Raw genomic sequence first — 18,924 nt, 5'->3', positions numbered from 1 at the left:
ACTACTTATGGGGTCGCTTCCAGGGATAGAACAGTTAAGAGTTTATTTAACTATAATGTCAACTCCATTGCAACCTGTGAAGTACCGGATATATACACAAACATATCATTCTCCCATTATGTGTATAAATAAAATATTTCCTGAGCTAGGAATAGTCAATGCACTCGATGGTAGTGTTGCTCTTATTCAAATCATCTCACCTGTTCCCAAGTAGGAAGGTCCAATGTTTATCGATGTACGAGCAAATATCTTCTTTCCACCTGAAGTAACCCTGACGCCCAGTTCCTTCCAAACACAGGTTGTACATTGCCAACATGACCACCTGAAATGCAAAGAACAATATAATGTTACAAATTGCAGCAGTGAATTAGTGATTGTGGCAAGAATGCCAGCCCAGCCGTCCTATCGGGTAGTAAGTGTCCTTCAAGTGGATTTGCTACCAAGTTAGAAAAACATCACATTGCTGTTTCAATTCAAAAATTCTTTATTTCGGCCATTTGAGGCCATAAAAGAGCAGTAATAAATACATAATACAGAGGAAATAATTATAAAATTCATTGCATAGAAACCATAGAATTCATTACATGCATAGAAAACGAATTTACAGTATAAAAAGGATCAAGATGTTTTATGCTTAACATTCAATATCTACTAGTTGACGCCTCTTTGTCCACATGGCTAATAAATACTTGGAAAGTGCAAATACGTTAAGACTTGAAGTGTCTGTCTTTAGAATTCTAAAAGCATGTGAACAAATTCTAACACCTAAGTTTCTGCAAAGTGGTACAAGCCAATACTTCCTAGACTTAGTATAAGCGGGGCAGAAGAAGAGGACATAGAGTTCGTCCTCTACATCACTACTGCAACCCGGACAAGACTTGTTGGTAGCGTTGGACCATTTGCTTGTGAAAGCTTTGATTGGTAAGGTGCCATATCGCCATTGAATGAAAAGTTTCCTCGCTAAAATTGGGAAAACGACATCCATAAAATCCTCGAACAAATAAGAATTTTTGAAAGCTAAAAAATAATCGGTCAGAGAGCCAGCATTACGGGTGCAGAGATAAAAGTTCAGTTTCTTTTCCTTGTAGATCCTGGTAAGGGACTTGCGTGATACCTCAAGACAGCCCCTTTCCGGATTATCCCACATTTCAGGCAGGCCTAAGCTTAAAAATTCCCGCTTTATAAACCCCAACCAGGGAATTTTGGCTGCACCATTGAGAGTTAGGATCTGCTTCAGCTCTTGCCTGTAATGGAGCAGATCTGTTACCCATATCCGACGCCAAAACCTTAGCGGTTTCAGAGCTAACTCGTCTTCAATAGAAGTCAGTCCCAGATCTAGCCTAAGGGGAAGGAGCGGGGTATTTTGGGGGAGAGTCAACAAACGTCTAATACATTTTGATTCAATCTTGGCAATCTCTGCCCCGTGAGAGTGTCCCCACAGCTGTCCGCCATAGAGAGCTGCAGCCCTTGCTTGGGTCTTGTAGATCTCTAGGGCAGGGCTCACTGGCTTAAGAGTTGATGTGTTTGAAATTTTGGAGATGCCACCCACCAACTGTGATAGTGTAAGTTTGGATTTTACTTGTTGAGGTCCCCAGGGAAGATTTTCGTGGAGTGTGACCCCAAGATATTGAAATGTAGTGACCCTTTCCAACCTCACACTGCCCAGAGTCGGATTAGAACGTGTAGATGCCGAAGATTAAATATCATGAATTTTGTTTTATCTGCATTTATCTCAAGACCGCGGCTTCGACAGAAGTCCCCAAAAACATTCAAAATTCGTTGAATCCCCATTGTGGATTTGGAAAGCAGGAGGGTATCATTGGCGAACATAATCGCCGGAACCCTCCTGCCAGCCAACCTTGGTGCATCGTTGTTGGGGACATTATCCAGATGGGAGATTACACCATTTACATAGAGGCAAAACAGGATCGGGGCCAAATCACAACCCTGCCTCACCCCTCTGTCGACCGGAAACCTTGATGACAATGCCCCATTCCTCCCGCATCTAACCTGGGCAAAGTTACCCTCATGCAATCTCATCAGTACATCCAGAATTCCGGGCGGAACGCCCAGATCCTGGAGGACCCCCACAATTTCCCCCGTGGCACTAGATCGAAAGCAGACCGGAGGTCCACAAACACCATGTAGAGGCTGCCACCCTCAATCTTTGCCGTTTTCCAATACAGGAGAATCAGGCGAAAGATCTGGTCCATGGTGGATGTGTTGCTCCGGAACCCTGCCTGAAGCGGACTTAGTACTTCATGGTCCTCCATCCATGCCAGTAGATGGTCGAGGACAAGCCGCGCAAAAATTTTGGGGGGACGTCGATAAGACTAATAGGCCTGTAGTTGGCTGGGAGCAGAGGTGAACCCTTCTTATAAATTGGCACTATCTCCGCTCCCAGCCAGGTGGAAGGAACCTCCAAACCCCTCAAGATTGCATTAAAAACGATAAGGAGGTAGGGGGCCCAGATCCCTGGTTGGTGCCTAAATAGTTCCCCAGGGAGTTTATCAAGTCCCGGGGCCTTACCCACTGCAAGTTTTCCTATTGCGTGGGACACCTCCCCCAATGTGAACTCTAAAACCTCATGCTCAATATTTAAAAGTAGAGGTGCCGCTGTATTATCCTCCGCAGGTTCAACTGAGTATAAGGCTTTGAAATGAGATTCCCAAACTGAGGCATCAATGTTGGGCTCTATTGCTGATTTTGGTTCCCCCGAGCCTATATTTACTAGTGACCAGAATCTGCGGGCGTGCCTAGTTTTCCGGAGCAGTGGTTAAGTTAGACCACCTATCCAATCCCACTCGCTCCTTGCATGAGCCATCACTTTTTAACAATGCAGTCTGAGTTCACAAATTCTAGTTTGATTTGTCCCAGACTTGACTGCCTCAATCAGCTCGGACTTGAGCTTTCTGCAGGCTGGGTTGTACCAGGATGAAACTAGTGTTCTCTTTTTACTGGTTCGACCCTGGGGATTAAAAACCTCTTGTAGGCAGGAAACTAAATCCAAGTGGACGTGCCGCAGATCCATATTAGAATCTGGAGATATTGGCTGGGTAATTAAGTTATCTACCTGCAGGAGTCGAGGGAGAACCAAATTGTACAGTTTAGCCAGTTCATCTTGGGAATCTGCTATTCTACCCCACTTTACCCTGCGTCTGTCTGTTATTTGAAAGTATCAGCCCTTCGCCTGGGTCAGCTATTCCTGGGGTCGAAATTTCCTTCAATCCTGGAAAACCATCTCCAGGCAGAGGGCGTTGTGGTTGCTGTTTCACTAGAAGCTACTTTTCACATTTTCAAAGCTATTAAAAACAGGTATGCAGTAAACTTTGCACATGTAAGGTCCTCCCTTCAGCAAAGCCAACTCTCATTGCTCTCCAATCACATCTACACACACACTCATATAAAGTATAGTAGGTTTTGGCAGTAGGACACAGCCCATGAAGTCAGGGTAAACCATATGATAGCCTAACGTAACGTAAGGTAACCATTTACCAAACAGAAGAACATTGGAAGAAGTGGTGCTCTAACCGTAAGTCAAGCAACAAGCTGTAAGGAACAACCTGACCAGAATCATAACGTGTTCTTACTAAAGCATTCTAAGAGATTTCCTCAAAGCTCACAGGGAGAAGCGCAAGTGCTCTGCTGATCTCATTATTGAAACATGGAGAAGTCACCATTGCTCTGGCATAATAATACAAGTAGATGCATGATGGGATGAGCGCTACATAAATCAAGTATTTTTGAGATATGCCGCAAATATATTGCAAAGCTTGATAGAAACCAAAACTTGTATGTCAGAGAAACAGCTTTATATGGGGCAAATGTGTCTAATCGTCTTTGTTCTGTTGTGTGAGAACCCTGCACCTTTATGACAGGGGTCAAATGACTAATTTGCAAAGGTTACCTTCTCCTTATTTGGAAAAACATTAGATTTGACTTTAAGAACAAATATACACCTTTTGCGAGACACTAATATAAGCCCTTTTTTTATCCTTTAATATTGAGTCAATTCGAAGTCTTGAAAGCTTTAAAACAGCAACTGAACTTGTGAAAAAGCATGGCTTTGAAAGTTTAGAAATATCTTTTTTTTATTTATTTATTTGTTTTCTTGGTGCAAAATTACATACAGCCGTACGATCCAGAGTCACTTGACCCGTTGCTCTTGCTACACATGTACATAAGTTCAGTAAAACCCCTTAAGCACATCATGACAGTTACTTTAAGACATAAAACAGTGTCCCTAAGTATGATGGTTAATCCTCGTCCTGTGAGGTATCTACAGTTGGCGCAGTAAATATCCCCCCTCTGAATGCGTTCCATTTTCCCCACATCCTTTCCCATTTTTTGGGACACCTACTATTTATATACACCGCTTTTTCTGCCACCATGGCCAGATCCATGTTTGCACTCCATTCTTGAATCGTTGGAGTGTTTCGCGCCCCCCACAATCTAGCTGTTTCGCTTTGCCACCATCATGCCCAGCGTCGTCCATATTTGTCCAGTGGTATTGAGGTCTGTAGTCTCCCAAATGTTCAATAAGCAACGTTTAGGTTCCGATGGTACAGGGACGAAGCTGAGTAGAAATATCTTAATCTGTTCTCAGAGAATGCCAAATTTGCTTTCAATTTTTGTTTTTAAACTGCCTTTTTCCACTACAGCATCAAAAAATATACCCCTTCCTTTGCTAATTAAGGACAAAAAAACTGCCAGAGGCAGAGAGTGGCACCAGCTGTATTTTTATTAAACTCTGAAAACCCTCTTTTGTTCAAAAATGTACCGTACGAGATGAAGATTGTACTAGATCTTTTTTTTTTAATGCATATAGACGGACATTCATTTTTTTGAATTTTTCTATGTTTATGGCTCTACACTTAATCATCCCTCCGAGTCTGCTACTAAATGAAAGCAGGCAATGAAGCAGACATCTGTGTTTGGCACCCTCTTTGACACTATTCTGAAATTCCCCACATATTATAGAAAACCGTATCTGAATTAGCCACACATGTTGGCAGGGGGAACCCCTAAATTGTACACCCCAACATATTACCTCAACAGCACTCTCATAGGTGGAAGAACCAGATATCAGTGTTAAACCTCATTTTCAAGAGGTAATGTGTCTATGAAATAATGAACCATACAAAATATAAAGAAAATAGAGTCATTTAAATAAGGACGGACTCAATAATTGAGTTCTAGGGCAAGAATAATAAAATTAAAAGATTAATTACGAAACTTCAAAAGGTGCACTATAGGAATTGTAAATGCATAAAGTACCATTAGGCTAATAGTAAATAGAGCAATACAGGATAAGATGCAAAATCCCAAAACAGCAGCAAAATAAAAAAATAAAAAGAAATTAGATAGCATCTCCAGTAACACCCAAGAGAATCAGCAACATCTTCTGACTCGCGTCCAAATTCTGGGGTTTGTTTACATTTTTTTTGCATAGGAAAGCATCAGTTTCTGCAGAATCATTATAGTGTGAGCAAAAGAATGACACGTTTACCAAATCGGAGCACAATTCAATTAAACATACTGCCTTACCAACTGAACACTATCCCACTACATGAATATTCTTCCCACCCAAACACAAATGGCACTGCTTGAATGTGTGCTGCAGAAATAATGAACAGTGATCATGCAGGAAGAGACATTGATTTTGAACAAAATGGAGTCAAGGTCTAAGTAGGGCCTACCCAGCATAAGCAAGTAAAAAACACTTAAATAAGACATGGCATATTTGTTACAAATACAATAACACCATGTCAGTGTGTAAATCCAAATCAACATATTCTGTGTGTTGTTAAAAAGGCACAAATATATACATGCAGAAAATACACATGACACTGAATATACTAGTAAGGGAATTAGCCTTTCTACAGCTTGCCTCCTGCTTATAAATATAACAGGTTGAGAGAGTTACAAGAAATCCCATATGCAAATTAAAAATACATAGCAATTGTATTTAACATTTTTAGCTAACGTGAATTTTAAAATTGCTCTCAAGGAGAATTCAAAGCTACAGTCTCACAAGTAAAGTGACAGTGGTCACTTGCAGGATTCAGGCTTTACATTTAACGAGAAGTGTTTTTCAACTGCAAAACTGCTTGAAAATTGGGGGCGAACATATTAAAGATTCTTTTACAGAAACAATTTTTATTGTTTTATCATATTAAAAACAAATACAGTTCCTCTTCTTTGGTATACATTCTGTACATTGTACATTCACCTCCCTGCATCTCCGTCCAATATCCGACCCAATTTCCCCCACTCTTAACAATCCAGGCCATAGTGTATGTAGGAAGCTGGGTTTTTATGTAGTGTATCACAATGAGGTACACTATGTAGAATGTCCAGTTGACCCTTTTTGGCTTACAGGGCTTAAATTCATAATCCCAAATGCTCTTTTGTGGTAGTGTGGGCAAGCAGTTAAGGCTTAGCAGAGGGTAGAGTTGAGCATTTGTTGTGCACACTGAGTCAATAAATGAGACACACACAAGAAGAAACTCGAGGCCAGTTTATAAAAATAATTTTTTATGGATCTGTAGACACCAAGAACTTTGTAATTGTGTAAGTACTCTAGAGATTATCACATTTTATTGTAGAAACAACAGAAAATTGCAGCTGTCAGATTTGAAGCATGAGCTTTGAACGTAGTAATGTTATACAATGGGAGAAACATTCACTGCATAGGGTCACTTGCAAACGACTTACAGCACTGTTCTTCTGGACTTAAAGTGAGCAGTGGCCAAGGTCTAAGAAAGCACCAAGAGTTTAGTTTTACCTGCCCTGGTGTGTACAGGTGCAGAGGTGCTTTCGACAGTGGTGGTACTCTGTCAGACCAGGCACGAGTCCTGTGGAATTATTGTCTGAACAACCATATATCACTCTTGGCGGAACATCTTACGGGACAACCCAATCAAGTGGCAGCTTGATACTCTCGCCATCGGCAGGACATGAGTCTTTGGAAACTTCACCCAGAGGTTTTCCAGGCCCTTCAGAGAAAATGGGTCCCTTGACGATCGATCTTTTTGCCTCCCAAATGCATCACCAGTTGGAGAGGTATTGTAGTTAGGAGACCGGATCCCGATGTGGTATCGATCGATGAGTTTCTCCAAAATTTGAGCATGGAGAAGGCATAGGCCTTTCCTCAGTTTGCAATGATTATGAGACTGTCCACTCAGGTGTGGCAACAGAATGAGGACTTAGTGCTGGTCACACCAATATGGAGATCTCAAGTTTGGTTTCCAGTTCTGATGGAACTTTCTTTGGATTTCCCTATCCCTCTAACCCCGTTTCAGGGTCTCTTCCAGGATCCCCAAGGGAATCCTCATCACTTGGTGCTCACGCAGGCTTTTTGTCTCATGGCATGGCGGATTACTAGAAAGTCCCAGGAATTTCTTCAAAAGCTGCAGGCTTGCTTGCCAGAGCCTGGGCAGATCGCACTACATAAGGGATACCGCTCTGCCGGGTTGCAAAGGCTGCACTGGTGTCATCAGCAGCAGCTGGATTCGGTGAGGGCAGATGTCTGTATTTTGAATTTCCTGGCGGATCTGGCTTCAGAGGATTTAGCTTACTGGTCAATCAACACCTTTAGATCGGCTATCTCAGCATGCCACATTTTTGTGGATGGAAATCCATTGGGGGAACATCCCCTCATCTGTAAACTTCTCAGGTGTATCAGGTTGTCTATTCCTCTGGAACACAGATATTCTAACTTTGGGACATTAAAAAAGTCCTCTGTTTATTTAAATCCTGGCTATTTAACAAGTAACTTTCAAGGAAGAAGATGTTGGCGAAACTGGCTACTCGGTTATTTTTGGTTTCATGTCATAGATTGTCAGATGTGAGAGTAGTGGAATTGATAGGTAGAATATACACTTCAGACGGTGTGACTTCATGTTTCTAGACATAGAAAATGTAATTCTAGGATTTTGTCATACTCAGCTTTCCCAAATGTTCCTCAGTTATGTGTGGTTAAAACATTGAAAGCTTACGAATCTATGACAGAAGATATACTCCCTCAGGGTGAGTGTCAACTACTTATTGCTCTTACCAAGCCCCACAAAGCGGTTTCTTCCCTTACCATTTCCGTATGGGTCAGATAGGCCTTGCATGAAGCGGGGGTTGATGCATCTAAGTTTGGGGCTCAATCCCTTCCGGGGGCTAGGGCTTCCAAAGCTTTCTCTCTAGAAGTTTGTTTGGAGGACATCCTTGATGCAACGGATTGGTCCTCACTCTACTTTTAAAAGATTTTATTTGAAATGGGTTACACATCTGGCATCCCTGGTGGTGGAGAAGCTTTAAACTATCCTAATCCTTGCCCCCAGTCCTGACATAGAATTGAAAATGTCCTAGCTACCGTAATGGAAAGTTTCAATTCTATTAAGGACTCAGAGGTGAGGATTAGCCTACCCTTACTTTATTGGATTTCAATATACCCACCCTATTGCCATTGTATTTCTTGTGGTTCATGGTGCATATCATGATTATGTTTCACTTTCTATTATGAAAAAGTTTAGACCCTATACTTCGCTGAACATTGGCCTAATATGCTGTTACATTGTTTATGCTTTGGATATCTAGTTTGCTCTTTTCATTATCTTACATCAATTATCTATCTGCCTTCTTGGGGTTGGATGTGAATAAACAGGAGTAATTCCAGAAGGAGTCCGATCTGTTTCCAGAAAGAAAGAGGAGGACAGAGCATCTACGATAACGACTGACACAGCTCTGATTGGAGGATGTTTTGTTTTATTCCCATGGACTGAAGGGAAATGTAGTTTGTTGTTATTAATGTGTGAGAAGTTGGCCACTATTCTAGTGGGCACCTTGCACCAGTCCAAACAACCCTTATTGATGGTAGGTTTAAAGACAACCTATATAGAAACCTATCCTAGTGGTAGATGTGGAGAGCAGCCTTCAGGCTAAGTCCTGAAGGAATGTAAAGCAGCTTGTTTTACCAGTCTATAATCTTGTGAATTACCAAATGAAAGGAGAACCACACCAGGTGTATATATATATATATATATAAAATATATGTATTTAATCTAAACCCATCCCTCTAGTCTCTTTATGAGGCTAGAGGCAAAAGTATATACAATAAACTTATTTAGCACACAGTAAATTAGCACAGTATACGTTTAGCCCTAGGGGCCTCACAAACCATATACCAAGTAAGTGGTATAAGAACCACGATAGACATAGAGACCAGGCCTAGGGCCTGTAGAACCGCTGGGGCAACCGGGAACGACCTAAGGTAATGACGAAGGAGACCCACGGGGGACGCGTGCAGTGTCTAAACACAGCCGCAAATCACAATTGACTTCTATGGAGAAAGTTGCAATTAGAATTTTAAAGATTAGGGAAAGTTGGAAGTGGACTAGAAGGAAACCCCTTTAAAACTAGGCAGTTCGATAGTCAACCCCCACGGGAGCACCGGAGTACTCAAGTTACCTCACCCAGGGAAAGCCGGGTGCATAGGTGTCTTCTCGTGTCGGGTTTCGTCGTCGTTTTCTATGGCGAGCAGCGGAAAAGTGCTGCAGGCGATCAAGTGGAAAGTGTCCGGTTGGATCCAAGGGTGGATTGGAGATCTGAAGAACCTGAAAGCAGAGGGAACAGAGTCTGTGTCACTTGCCAGTGGCCAGGGAGGCGATAAGAAGATGCCCACCGATGTCGGGTGATTTAAGGTGCAGAAGGTGAAGCTAGACTCTTCAACCACGAGGACCAGGAGGCATAGACGACAACCAGGAGCTGGATTCGAGCAGTCCCACGTCAGATGTCGAGTGCTGCGGTGTCGGTATCCGGATTGGACCCAACAAGCCTTGGCAACAGCAACCCACGCAGAATGCAAAGATTGGCTTCGGAGCAGACCAGCAAGGTCTGAGGGACTCACCCTTTGGAGGGAAGTCAGGGCACGTCTGGAGCAACCAGGGAAGCCCAAGGAAACAAAAGAGTTACCTTTGTATGGACGTTACAGGGATCGTGAAGGGGCCTCGAGAAGAAATGCTAGAAGTGGGACCAAGGAACACTTGTGGAGTGTAGGCCCACAATCTTCAGTGCAGATGGTGCTCAGGGCTTGGACTACGAGTAGCCCAATGCACAACTTCGGGAAGTAGGTGCACTAGCAAATATGCACGGTGTCCAGGAGTTCCGGTCCCAAGTCTCTATAAATGGCTGTGGCTCTCAGCTTTGCTGTGATCTCGTGTTGCCTCGGAGATGTCTGGAAGTCGGTGTCCTGTGTCGCAAATCCTTCGGGATCCGGAGGGAGCATTGGAAATGCAGACCATCAAGATGCTTCTTTGGTGCCTGTTTGAACAGGGGAGTCACTCCTTGACCCCAAGGGAGATTCTTCCATCTTCTAGTCGATATAGAATGTCAAAGTTCCAAGATATATGTTGCAGAGTTTCGTCCAGGGTAATCTAAAGTCCTAAGGACTGAGTTCCTATACTTATACTAAGTTTAGGGGTGGGACTTACTCTAAGGTCCCACCTATGGGAGGACCTGGGGAGGGGGTAGTTACACCCCTTCCCCTTTGTCCAGTTTCGCGCCAGAGCAGGGGCTGAGTGCCCTGCAACCGATTTGAACTGGGGTATGCACAGGGACACCAAGTGTGCCCCCAGCCCCAATACACTAAAGCCTGTCCGGGGAGGTGGCTACACCTCCCTGTGGCAGGAAACCTATTGTCCAGGCCTCCCCTGCTGGAGTTTCGTCCAGCAGCAGGAGGTCAGACTCACGTCTGTGGCAGCAGCATCCATTTTGTGATTCTGGGTCTCTTTTAAACTATTACTGGTCTTCTGTACATGTCTTCTCCCTCTAGAAGGGTGGAATTCTACACCAGCCGCCAGGACTGGAAGGTCGGGGGGATGGGGGGGGTGCGTAGGATTCCAAAGTGTTTGACACCAAACACAACATGTTTTGATGCAGCCCTTCCAAAGTTAGCATTTACCACGAGGTTATAATGCACTTAAGAGTATATGGTATGGCTGTATCACAGAACAGCCTCAGGGAATAGATTCCGAAAGCTGCAGAGGAGTCCTGCTCATGCATGGGCACCCTCTCACGCAAAACCAAGCAATATGCCTTCAGGATTGTCAAGGCCTGCCATAGGAGTGACTTATAGGTTTATATGTGTCAGTATTTAAAGGTAGATATAGGTAGCCTATATCTTAGCAAGGGGTGCAAGCACCACCTTACCCAGGCTGCAGTAGCATTTTGGAAGGCTTCCAAGGGGTGGCATAATACATGCTTAAGCCCCTGGTAGGCCACTGGGGTACCTATGCCCTTGGTACCTAAGGTACCACATACTAGGGACTCACAAGGGTAACCCAGTAACCAATCTGGAGTGTACCTAAAGTACATGCAATCAATTTAGAGAGGAAGCAGCTATGCCGGGGTCCTGGTTAGCAGGGCCCCAGCCAGACTAAAGTCGACAAATCGGTGAAACACCAGCAAAAAGTGGTGGTAACCATAGTAAGCAGATCCTACTCTCCTACACTTTGAATGGCTGCTAGTGAATACAGCAAGGAAAGGAACGCCTAATTCTCAGCTCCAAGTTCTCAATAGAATTGAAATTTTCTGTTATCATAGCTAGGAAGTCTTTCATTAAGCTTGATGTTGCTACTGCTGCTAAAGCAGCTGAGGTTGGACAGTCTGTGACAGAATGGATAGATACTTCCTGTACTTTTTTCTTTTCTCAAGACAAACACAGTTCTAAGGGTGGCAACTCCAGATGTTACACGCTGCAACTCCTCATTTGCATGGGAGGGGGAATTTTAGGATGTGTTGTGGCACCTTGGGATTTAGCCCTAATAACAAAAGCCAGAAAGATCTCTGTCCCTGAACATTTCAATCAGGAACATCCGCACACAAAACAAAAACAAAAAAAAGGGTTCTCCTTCTTTGGTCTAGAACTGATCCGACCAGCAGAACGAGGGGGCAACCGTGAACTGAAACTGAGGAGAAGGGAAAGTGAACTCATCCTCAAGCTTAATACAGTAAAACTGGGTTTGAACAAAGACGCAAAAATGCATGTCTGGCTAGGCGATGAATGATCTCCACAGCAATCCACCCAGGTCACGCCCAACAAGGAATCATGCTGGATGTTAACCTTTGTATGATGTGACTGACAAATGAGAATAGAACATCAAGTCACTCCAACGAGACACTGTGAAAACTGACACAACTCACCGGACTTTAATTCCATCATGCTTGATGACATGTCGGGTATTCTGCTCCTGTTTTTGTACTCTCTAATATTATCCTCTCCTCTTTGAGAACTCATGTCAAACTTCTAAACTCTGCCTTATCTTTTCTCAACTAATGACCTTTCTTCTACTTCGTGCACATTAAGAATATTGCTCCCCTTTTATACTGGGGTAGTTACCACGTCATTTAACGGGATACCACCTTAAACTCCAGATAATCTTCACCTTTAATTCAGTATAATACTTAGTCTTCTTCATCCGGCTACCCTATAAGCCTATCCGCTTAACATACAAGGACAATTGACATTCACAGTGGGATCCCATTCCAAGATGGCGCCCACCGCGATCCCAGGTACCAGAATCAGACCAGCCTCACGCCCGACCCGGAAGTACTCACCCCAGGGGATTATTTCAGTCGGTCCAGCACCCTCTCAAGGTTGCGGACGCCGACCGCAGAGATTGTTTGCTACGAGGCATTGAGCCATTATTGACGAGGTAAGCGACATTAAAACCACCCGCGGTTCGTACAGCCTGCCAGTAAAAAGCCAACCCAGACACACATTAAACCTTATCTCCCAACCCACAGCTGATCTGAAAGAGAAACCACACTTACTTGGAAGGACTGTGTCCCTACCTGTCAGTCAGTCAGTCAGTCAGTTAAATTCACTTTATTCGGTTAATTAAAACCATAACAGTATACTACAAAATACATTATAAAGTATTTTACAAAAATATTAAATAAGCATAATCATCACAATTTATCAAAAAACATAATTAAATCATTGATATACAGAATAAAAAGTGGAAAATTTCATACGAGTCCTGACACATGGTGCACATTATTAACAACACTTCCTTTCTTCTTAATTCTGACAGGCGCGGTTAAAAAACTAGCTATATTAAAAATTTCCCATGTGTTATTTAACATTTGCAAATAAATAAAACATGGTCTTGCATGAGTGAATCCTTTGCTTTTTAAAATCAGTATTCTAAAACTATTACGGATGTGCAAAAAATATTGACAAAATAAAACAAAATGCAGAGAATCCTGAGTAGAGAAATTGTCACAGGTACAAACATCTAAGTCCTCCAGCTTTTTCCATCCCTTTGGCTCGGCAAAAAGCAAATGTAGTTGGTTTAATCTAAATCGAACCAATAGGAAACGATGGTGCTGGTTAGACACAATGGTTAAGTATGGCTCAATCATTAATGATGTACATATCAACTGATGAGCCTGAACAGACGGTTTGCTTAACTCCTTCTGCTCTCTATCACTTTGAAAAACCAGAACACACATATTTTTAACCCACAATTTATCGGCTTTTAACAATTTCTCCGGGGAGACAAAGAGCTCAGGTCTGCCTAAATAAACTGCAGTCCTTTTGACACAATTTAGCCATGAGATGCTACTTGCCAGGTCAAGAGTTAAACAGTCACGAATGATAACACGGTTCATCTCCAGCTCCGGATTTGACAAAATATTTATCCATTTGAGCAGAGTAGCCATTCCAATGGTGTCTGTTATAAAACCTATGCCCATTTCTAGATGTATAACATAGGTGGATGTTGATGACAGTACGGATAGCACATTTCTTAGAAATTTATTTTCCACTATTTGCACGTTCCCGGCATTGCGGTAACCCCAAAGTTCTGAACCATAGCTCACAATGGGCAGACATTTAGCCCTGTAGATATTTAACATAGCTTGTAAGGGTTTAGAACCCAATCTACGGGCAAAATCCAAGACAGCCACAGCTGATCTTGCCATTATATTTCTTTTGGCCTGCATTTGTGGGATCCAGGAATCTCTTTCGTCAAATAACACTTCCAAATATGAGAATGACGTTACCCGCATGAGATTGTTTCCCTCACAATAGTGGCTTTTACATTTCTTTGGCTTGGCCCCCATGATCTTAATGTGGGACTTAGAGAAAATTACATCCTAGTCCAAAGACTTCAGAAATGAGGCAAAGTGGTTAAAAGCTGCTGTTGGCCATTTGCCTTTCTAGCTAGTAGTGCAACGTCATCCGCATATAACAGGGCCGGAATTAATCTCTCTCCTATACGCGGGATATCAATACAAGCACCCAATAAGAGAATTTCAAGGTTGTTAATATATAGAGTGAATAGGAGAGGGGCCAAAATATAGTCCTGTCTCACTCCTTTAATTATATGAATGCTACGTGATAAGTTCCCTCTTTGATCTAATCGTACTGTGGCGCCCAGATCTTGATGCAAATCTGCCAAAAAATGTACAATATTTTCATCTAATCCTAATTTCAAGAGCAGATGCCATAACTTGGACCTGTTCATTCGGTCAAAAGCCGAAGAAAAATCCATAAATGCTAAATGAAGTGTGCCCTTCTTCGCTATGGTATATTTCCTGGTCAACAAGAGCAAGTTAAGGCACTGATCGGTGGTACCTCTCCCCTTCCTAAAACAATACTGAAGATTGGAGAGGATATTAGCATCATTCAGCCAGTCTGTGAGCTTGGCCAAAACCACTCGTCCTAGCACTTTCACAGAAGAATCGATCAAAGAAATTGGCCTATAACAGCGCGGGTCACTTCTTGACCCTTTTTAAAAACTGGTACTATCACTGACAGCGACCAGGATTTTGGTAAACCCTCTTTACAGGCTTTATTAAAAACATTGGCAAGCAGTTTAGACCAAAGGGGTATGTTTGTTAAGAAGAGGTCGGCGGGAACTCCGTCCGGGACAGGGGCTTTCTTTTTGACATTTGGGCTATAGCCTTTGTACTACACTAACTGTGAAGGTTAGAAGATATTTCTGACCCACATAAATAGAGTCCCTCGGTTCATTATCTCTCTGGTCCCCATATATAACTTCAAAGTGGTTATACCAATCCTCTTCAGGAATATTACACTCCAACATACCACTTTTACTGTCAGAGAAGAAAGGTCTATTCACTACACGTCAATAGACGTTAATTCCATAAAAGCATAATTTTTAATCTGTGTTTTACGAGAATTTGTAGCTAATTTATAAACTTTCCTACACTCAGCAATGTAGGTCTTGTCTTGGGGGCTATTTTTCAGTGCACACATTAGTTTTTGATGTGCGGCTGAACAACTATGATCAAACCACCTTTTTCCTTTGTTTACGTGTTCTTTAAGGGGGTGTGAAAGATCTTGTGCCACTTGCCTACTAATTTTATCGTATGCACTTAGGACACCATCATCTCCTGCCTCACTATCACAGCACAACTCCAATTCTGCCCCTACTGTATTGGTTAATCCATTACAGAATTCTGCAGGAATAACCATACTCCACTTCAGTCTACGACCCTGATCTATATTCTTAATTACTGCAGTGGAAGCCCATTTGTTAACCTCCATATTAAGGCCAATACCCCCCCCCCCCCAAAAAAAAAATCAGATGTATAGGATTTTGGTCACTAAATTGAGACCACAAGGCTGTATAATCCTCAACAAAAAATTCGAGAGCGGTATTTATGAAAATATAGTCGATAGTTGTACACTTACCCCTCCCTTTAAATGTTGGGATAACATCTGTATCACCTAGATTAGATGGGTAAATGAGGCCCAGATCTGCTATAATTTGCTCCAAATAGTCACCTTGTATGATATGTTCAAAGTAAGGCTCAGGAAACCTGTCGGGCCCTAAACAATCAAAGATACCACATTGCTTGTGACATAGGTGTATATTAAAATCCCCTAAAATAATACCCGAAAAAGGCGCAGAATAATTCTCCCTATAACCCTCTAAGTAGGTCTTTTGAGCAAATGTTCTGCGACTGTAATCCTATCAAATGAGTTATACAAATTCACAATTAAAATTCTACTAGAATTTACTGGGATAATCTCAACAACTAGACAATTTGCTAGTCCAGTTACTAACTTACTGTGACTTCCAGCAACCTTTAGGGCAATCAGAGTAATCAGACCGCCTTTTGATCTTCCCATGTTAGATGGTCTAGCTGGTTCAAAATTAGATGTGAAACCATCTAACCATAAAAGCCTATTTTCTTCCCATGATACCTGAAGCCCAATAACATCATAATCTTTTAAAAAGATAACCCAGTTGTCGTCCTGAATTTTATTTCTTAGCCCAGCAATGTTCCAACTAAGTATTTTTACTGTGTCCCGAGATGGCAAGGATTGGGGTATAACCGGCATATGCTTCCTCTGTATGTCTAACTCCTCCACCAGGGTAGGTGAGGTTGTGATTAGTCAGTCATTACCGTCTAGGTGTGAAAGGGCGTCATATTTATTCGAAGTTTCCAACCCACTAGTAGTCGAACCGACTCTACTGCGACCCCATGTGGTTAGAGGGAAAGTAGAAGTGCCACTAGCTAAATGTTGGTCTTCTGTGCGGGAAGATCTGTTCTCCAATCTTCGTCTATTACTGGGACTTTCAAGTGTTTTAGGGGGATAAAGCACCACCAATGGGAGAGCTCTAATGCCCACAGTATGACCCATCTGTTTACCATCAAAGAGCCAACCTGCTACGTTATTTTTATCAAAATTAACCACCACACAATCTCCCTTAGTGTTTTTAGGGCAGTAACAAACCCAATCAACACGTCTTACCATTATAACATGGGAAGACGCCATTAGACCGCCCTCGGAATGTCTAGAGCACCAAAATTTTACTTTACGAAATAGGTCTTCTGTAGTTTCCCTTGTTTTTACTTTAAGCTGCAGTACCCCAATAAGAACTGCGACCAATGGAGTAGATTCCGGGGGCAAGCGGATCCCAACTTGACTGATCAAACTACTTGAATTGGGCAGTTGGACCTTCGAGTTGGTATCATCCCTTCGATGGCGTTCTAAGTTGCCCTGCTAGTCCAAAATACTGCTACCTTCCTGGGGGTGATCGACATTCTTCCTGGGGTCAGGGCCAGGAATTCTTGGACAGGCTACACTTGTAACACACCCAATACCCAAATTTGTAATACTATTTGGGTTACCATTCCTGCTAGCTACTTCACGCTGGCCACTTTTACCATTATCATGTTCACTCCCTTTTATAACATTAGTACATGCCCCACCTGCTCCACCTGCCAACTTATTCTCAAAAATATACAATTTCTTCATGATTCTATCCACCCCATATTTCATACAATTAATTAATTCCAGTCTCAGTGTTTCAAATAGTGTCTATATGGGCCAAAATTATATACATAGAAGTGTACATGGCTTTACCTCCAGGGGGAGCAGGGAATCTCTTTGTGGGATTTGATTGAGGACCAGGTACCACCTGGGGAGCAAAGGCTTTTTTAATGGGACCTCCCTTGATACCCTTAGCACTTGTCTTTAATTTTTTCCTTATTGTAGTCCAGGGCTGTTTAATTAAGGAGGTCTATGGTGTGTTAACCGTCCCCAGTGAGAGTCCCGAAAGTGGGGGCGACGTGGTTACTTTCCCTTGAATAGAGTCTTGAGTAGAGCCTTGAGCCCCTACTAAATTATCTGAAGCATCCTTAGCAATGTCCATCCCTGAATGCGGGGGGCAAACAATGGTAAAGTATTAGCAGTCTCGCCTCCCATTCCCAGTTGTGCTTCTACGTTATGGATCTCTGAGGTAATTGCACTCATTAGTTAGAACATTATTGAGGCACAGTTACAAGGAATTTTGGCTTTGGTCTTAGGCAAGTCATTTGAACACATTGTTTTGAGCTTACCCATGTTGGTTCCTGGACGTCAGAGGGGTTGCCCAGTCTCTATCAGCCGCTGACGGGAGCAGACGGGCCGGCACGCAAACGTCCCACGCTGCAGGAGCCCTGGACGCGTTATAAGCGCCTCCGGGCGCTGGTGGTGATGTGGCGGCACTGCGGCCCAAGTTGCAGCGTGGGGTCTGTGGTCCTCTCTTCCCCCGCTGTAAGGATGCGGTAAAATGTGGCTGAGGCAACAGGAACAACAAGCCCCTACCTGATTACCAATGGTAAGTGTGCTTCCACCACCACAATACCACGGAGCTACCCCTTTCCACACGCCACTTAGCGATATAAGCCCTGATTGTTTCACGATTCACAATAATATCACTTATAGAACCAGAGTACTAGCCCAGCCCTGCCACGTAACACTCCAGGTCTTGTCTTGTTCAAGTAACGCCCCTGCCTTGACATAGATCACAGGACTTGCAGGCTATGACCTTCGCTTCTACATAGGCTTAATACCTGTGTCCAATCGCCACAAACCAACTCACCTGAAATACTATTCCAACTCTCATCCTTATCTCCTTTTCCCTCTTCTCACCGTTTCCTATATTGAACCATGGATCCGACCTTCAACTGGAATATGAAATTATGTCTTTATGTCTTTATTTCCATATATGTTCTTGACAATGTATGTTCGCCTAAATTGGTTCCTCTATTGTACGTATATATTAACATATGTCCTCACCTCTCTAAATCAAAACATGTCTTAATGCGCTTTGCCAATATACCGATGTACCATTTTGCTGGCCTTTTCCTGTCTTCGACGCACGCCAAATTCATAACTGTGATTCCCCAAATACCTAACTATCACTTGTGAATTTCACTTCCATTCTTGCCTTATTTCCCCACATGGCTTATGTACATACCACCACGACTATGCCTTTCGCAAATCCTAACCCCATATATGATAACTCACATACCCCTGCGCCCCATTTTGGATGACCCACCCTCCATGACCTACTTTCTAATGCGCTGTTTGATCATCATTTAACACACCTACCTCAACCCGTGTGC

At 42.8% G+C, this 18,924-nt stretch overlaps 1 protein-coding gene across 3 annotated transcripts in view; it reads right to left on the bottom strand.

Moving 5' to 3' along the window:
* Nucleotides 1-18,924, bottom strand: part of KAT14 (lysine acetyltransferase 14) — a 532,685-nt gene that overhangs the window by 352,445 nt on the left and 161,316 nt on the right. For all 3 annotated transcript variants that reach the window (XM_078648952.1, XM_078648953.1, XM_078648951.1), the window contains exon 3: nt 201-322. In XM_078648952.1, coding sequence (XP_078505078.1) covers nt 201-322 — 122 coding nt within the window. The remainder of the gene's footprint in view (nt 1-200; nt 323-18,924) is intronic.

Source organism: Lissotriton helveticus, chromosome 6 (genome assembly GCF_964261635.1).
Source record: "Lissotriton helveticus chromosome 6, aLisHel1.1, whole genome shotgun sequence".
Classification (NCBI taxonomy): domain Eukaryota; kingdom Metazoa; phylum Chordata; class Amphibia; order Caudata; family Salamandridae; genus Lissotriton; species Lissotriton helveticus.
This window is presented reverse-complemented; position numbering and strand designations above follow the sequence as displayed.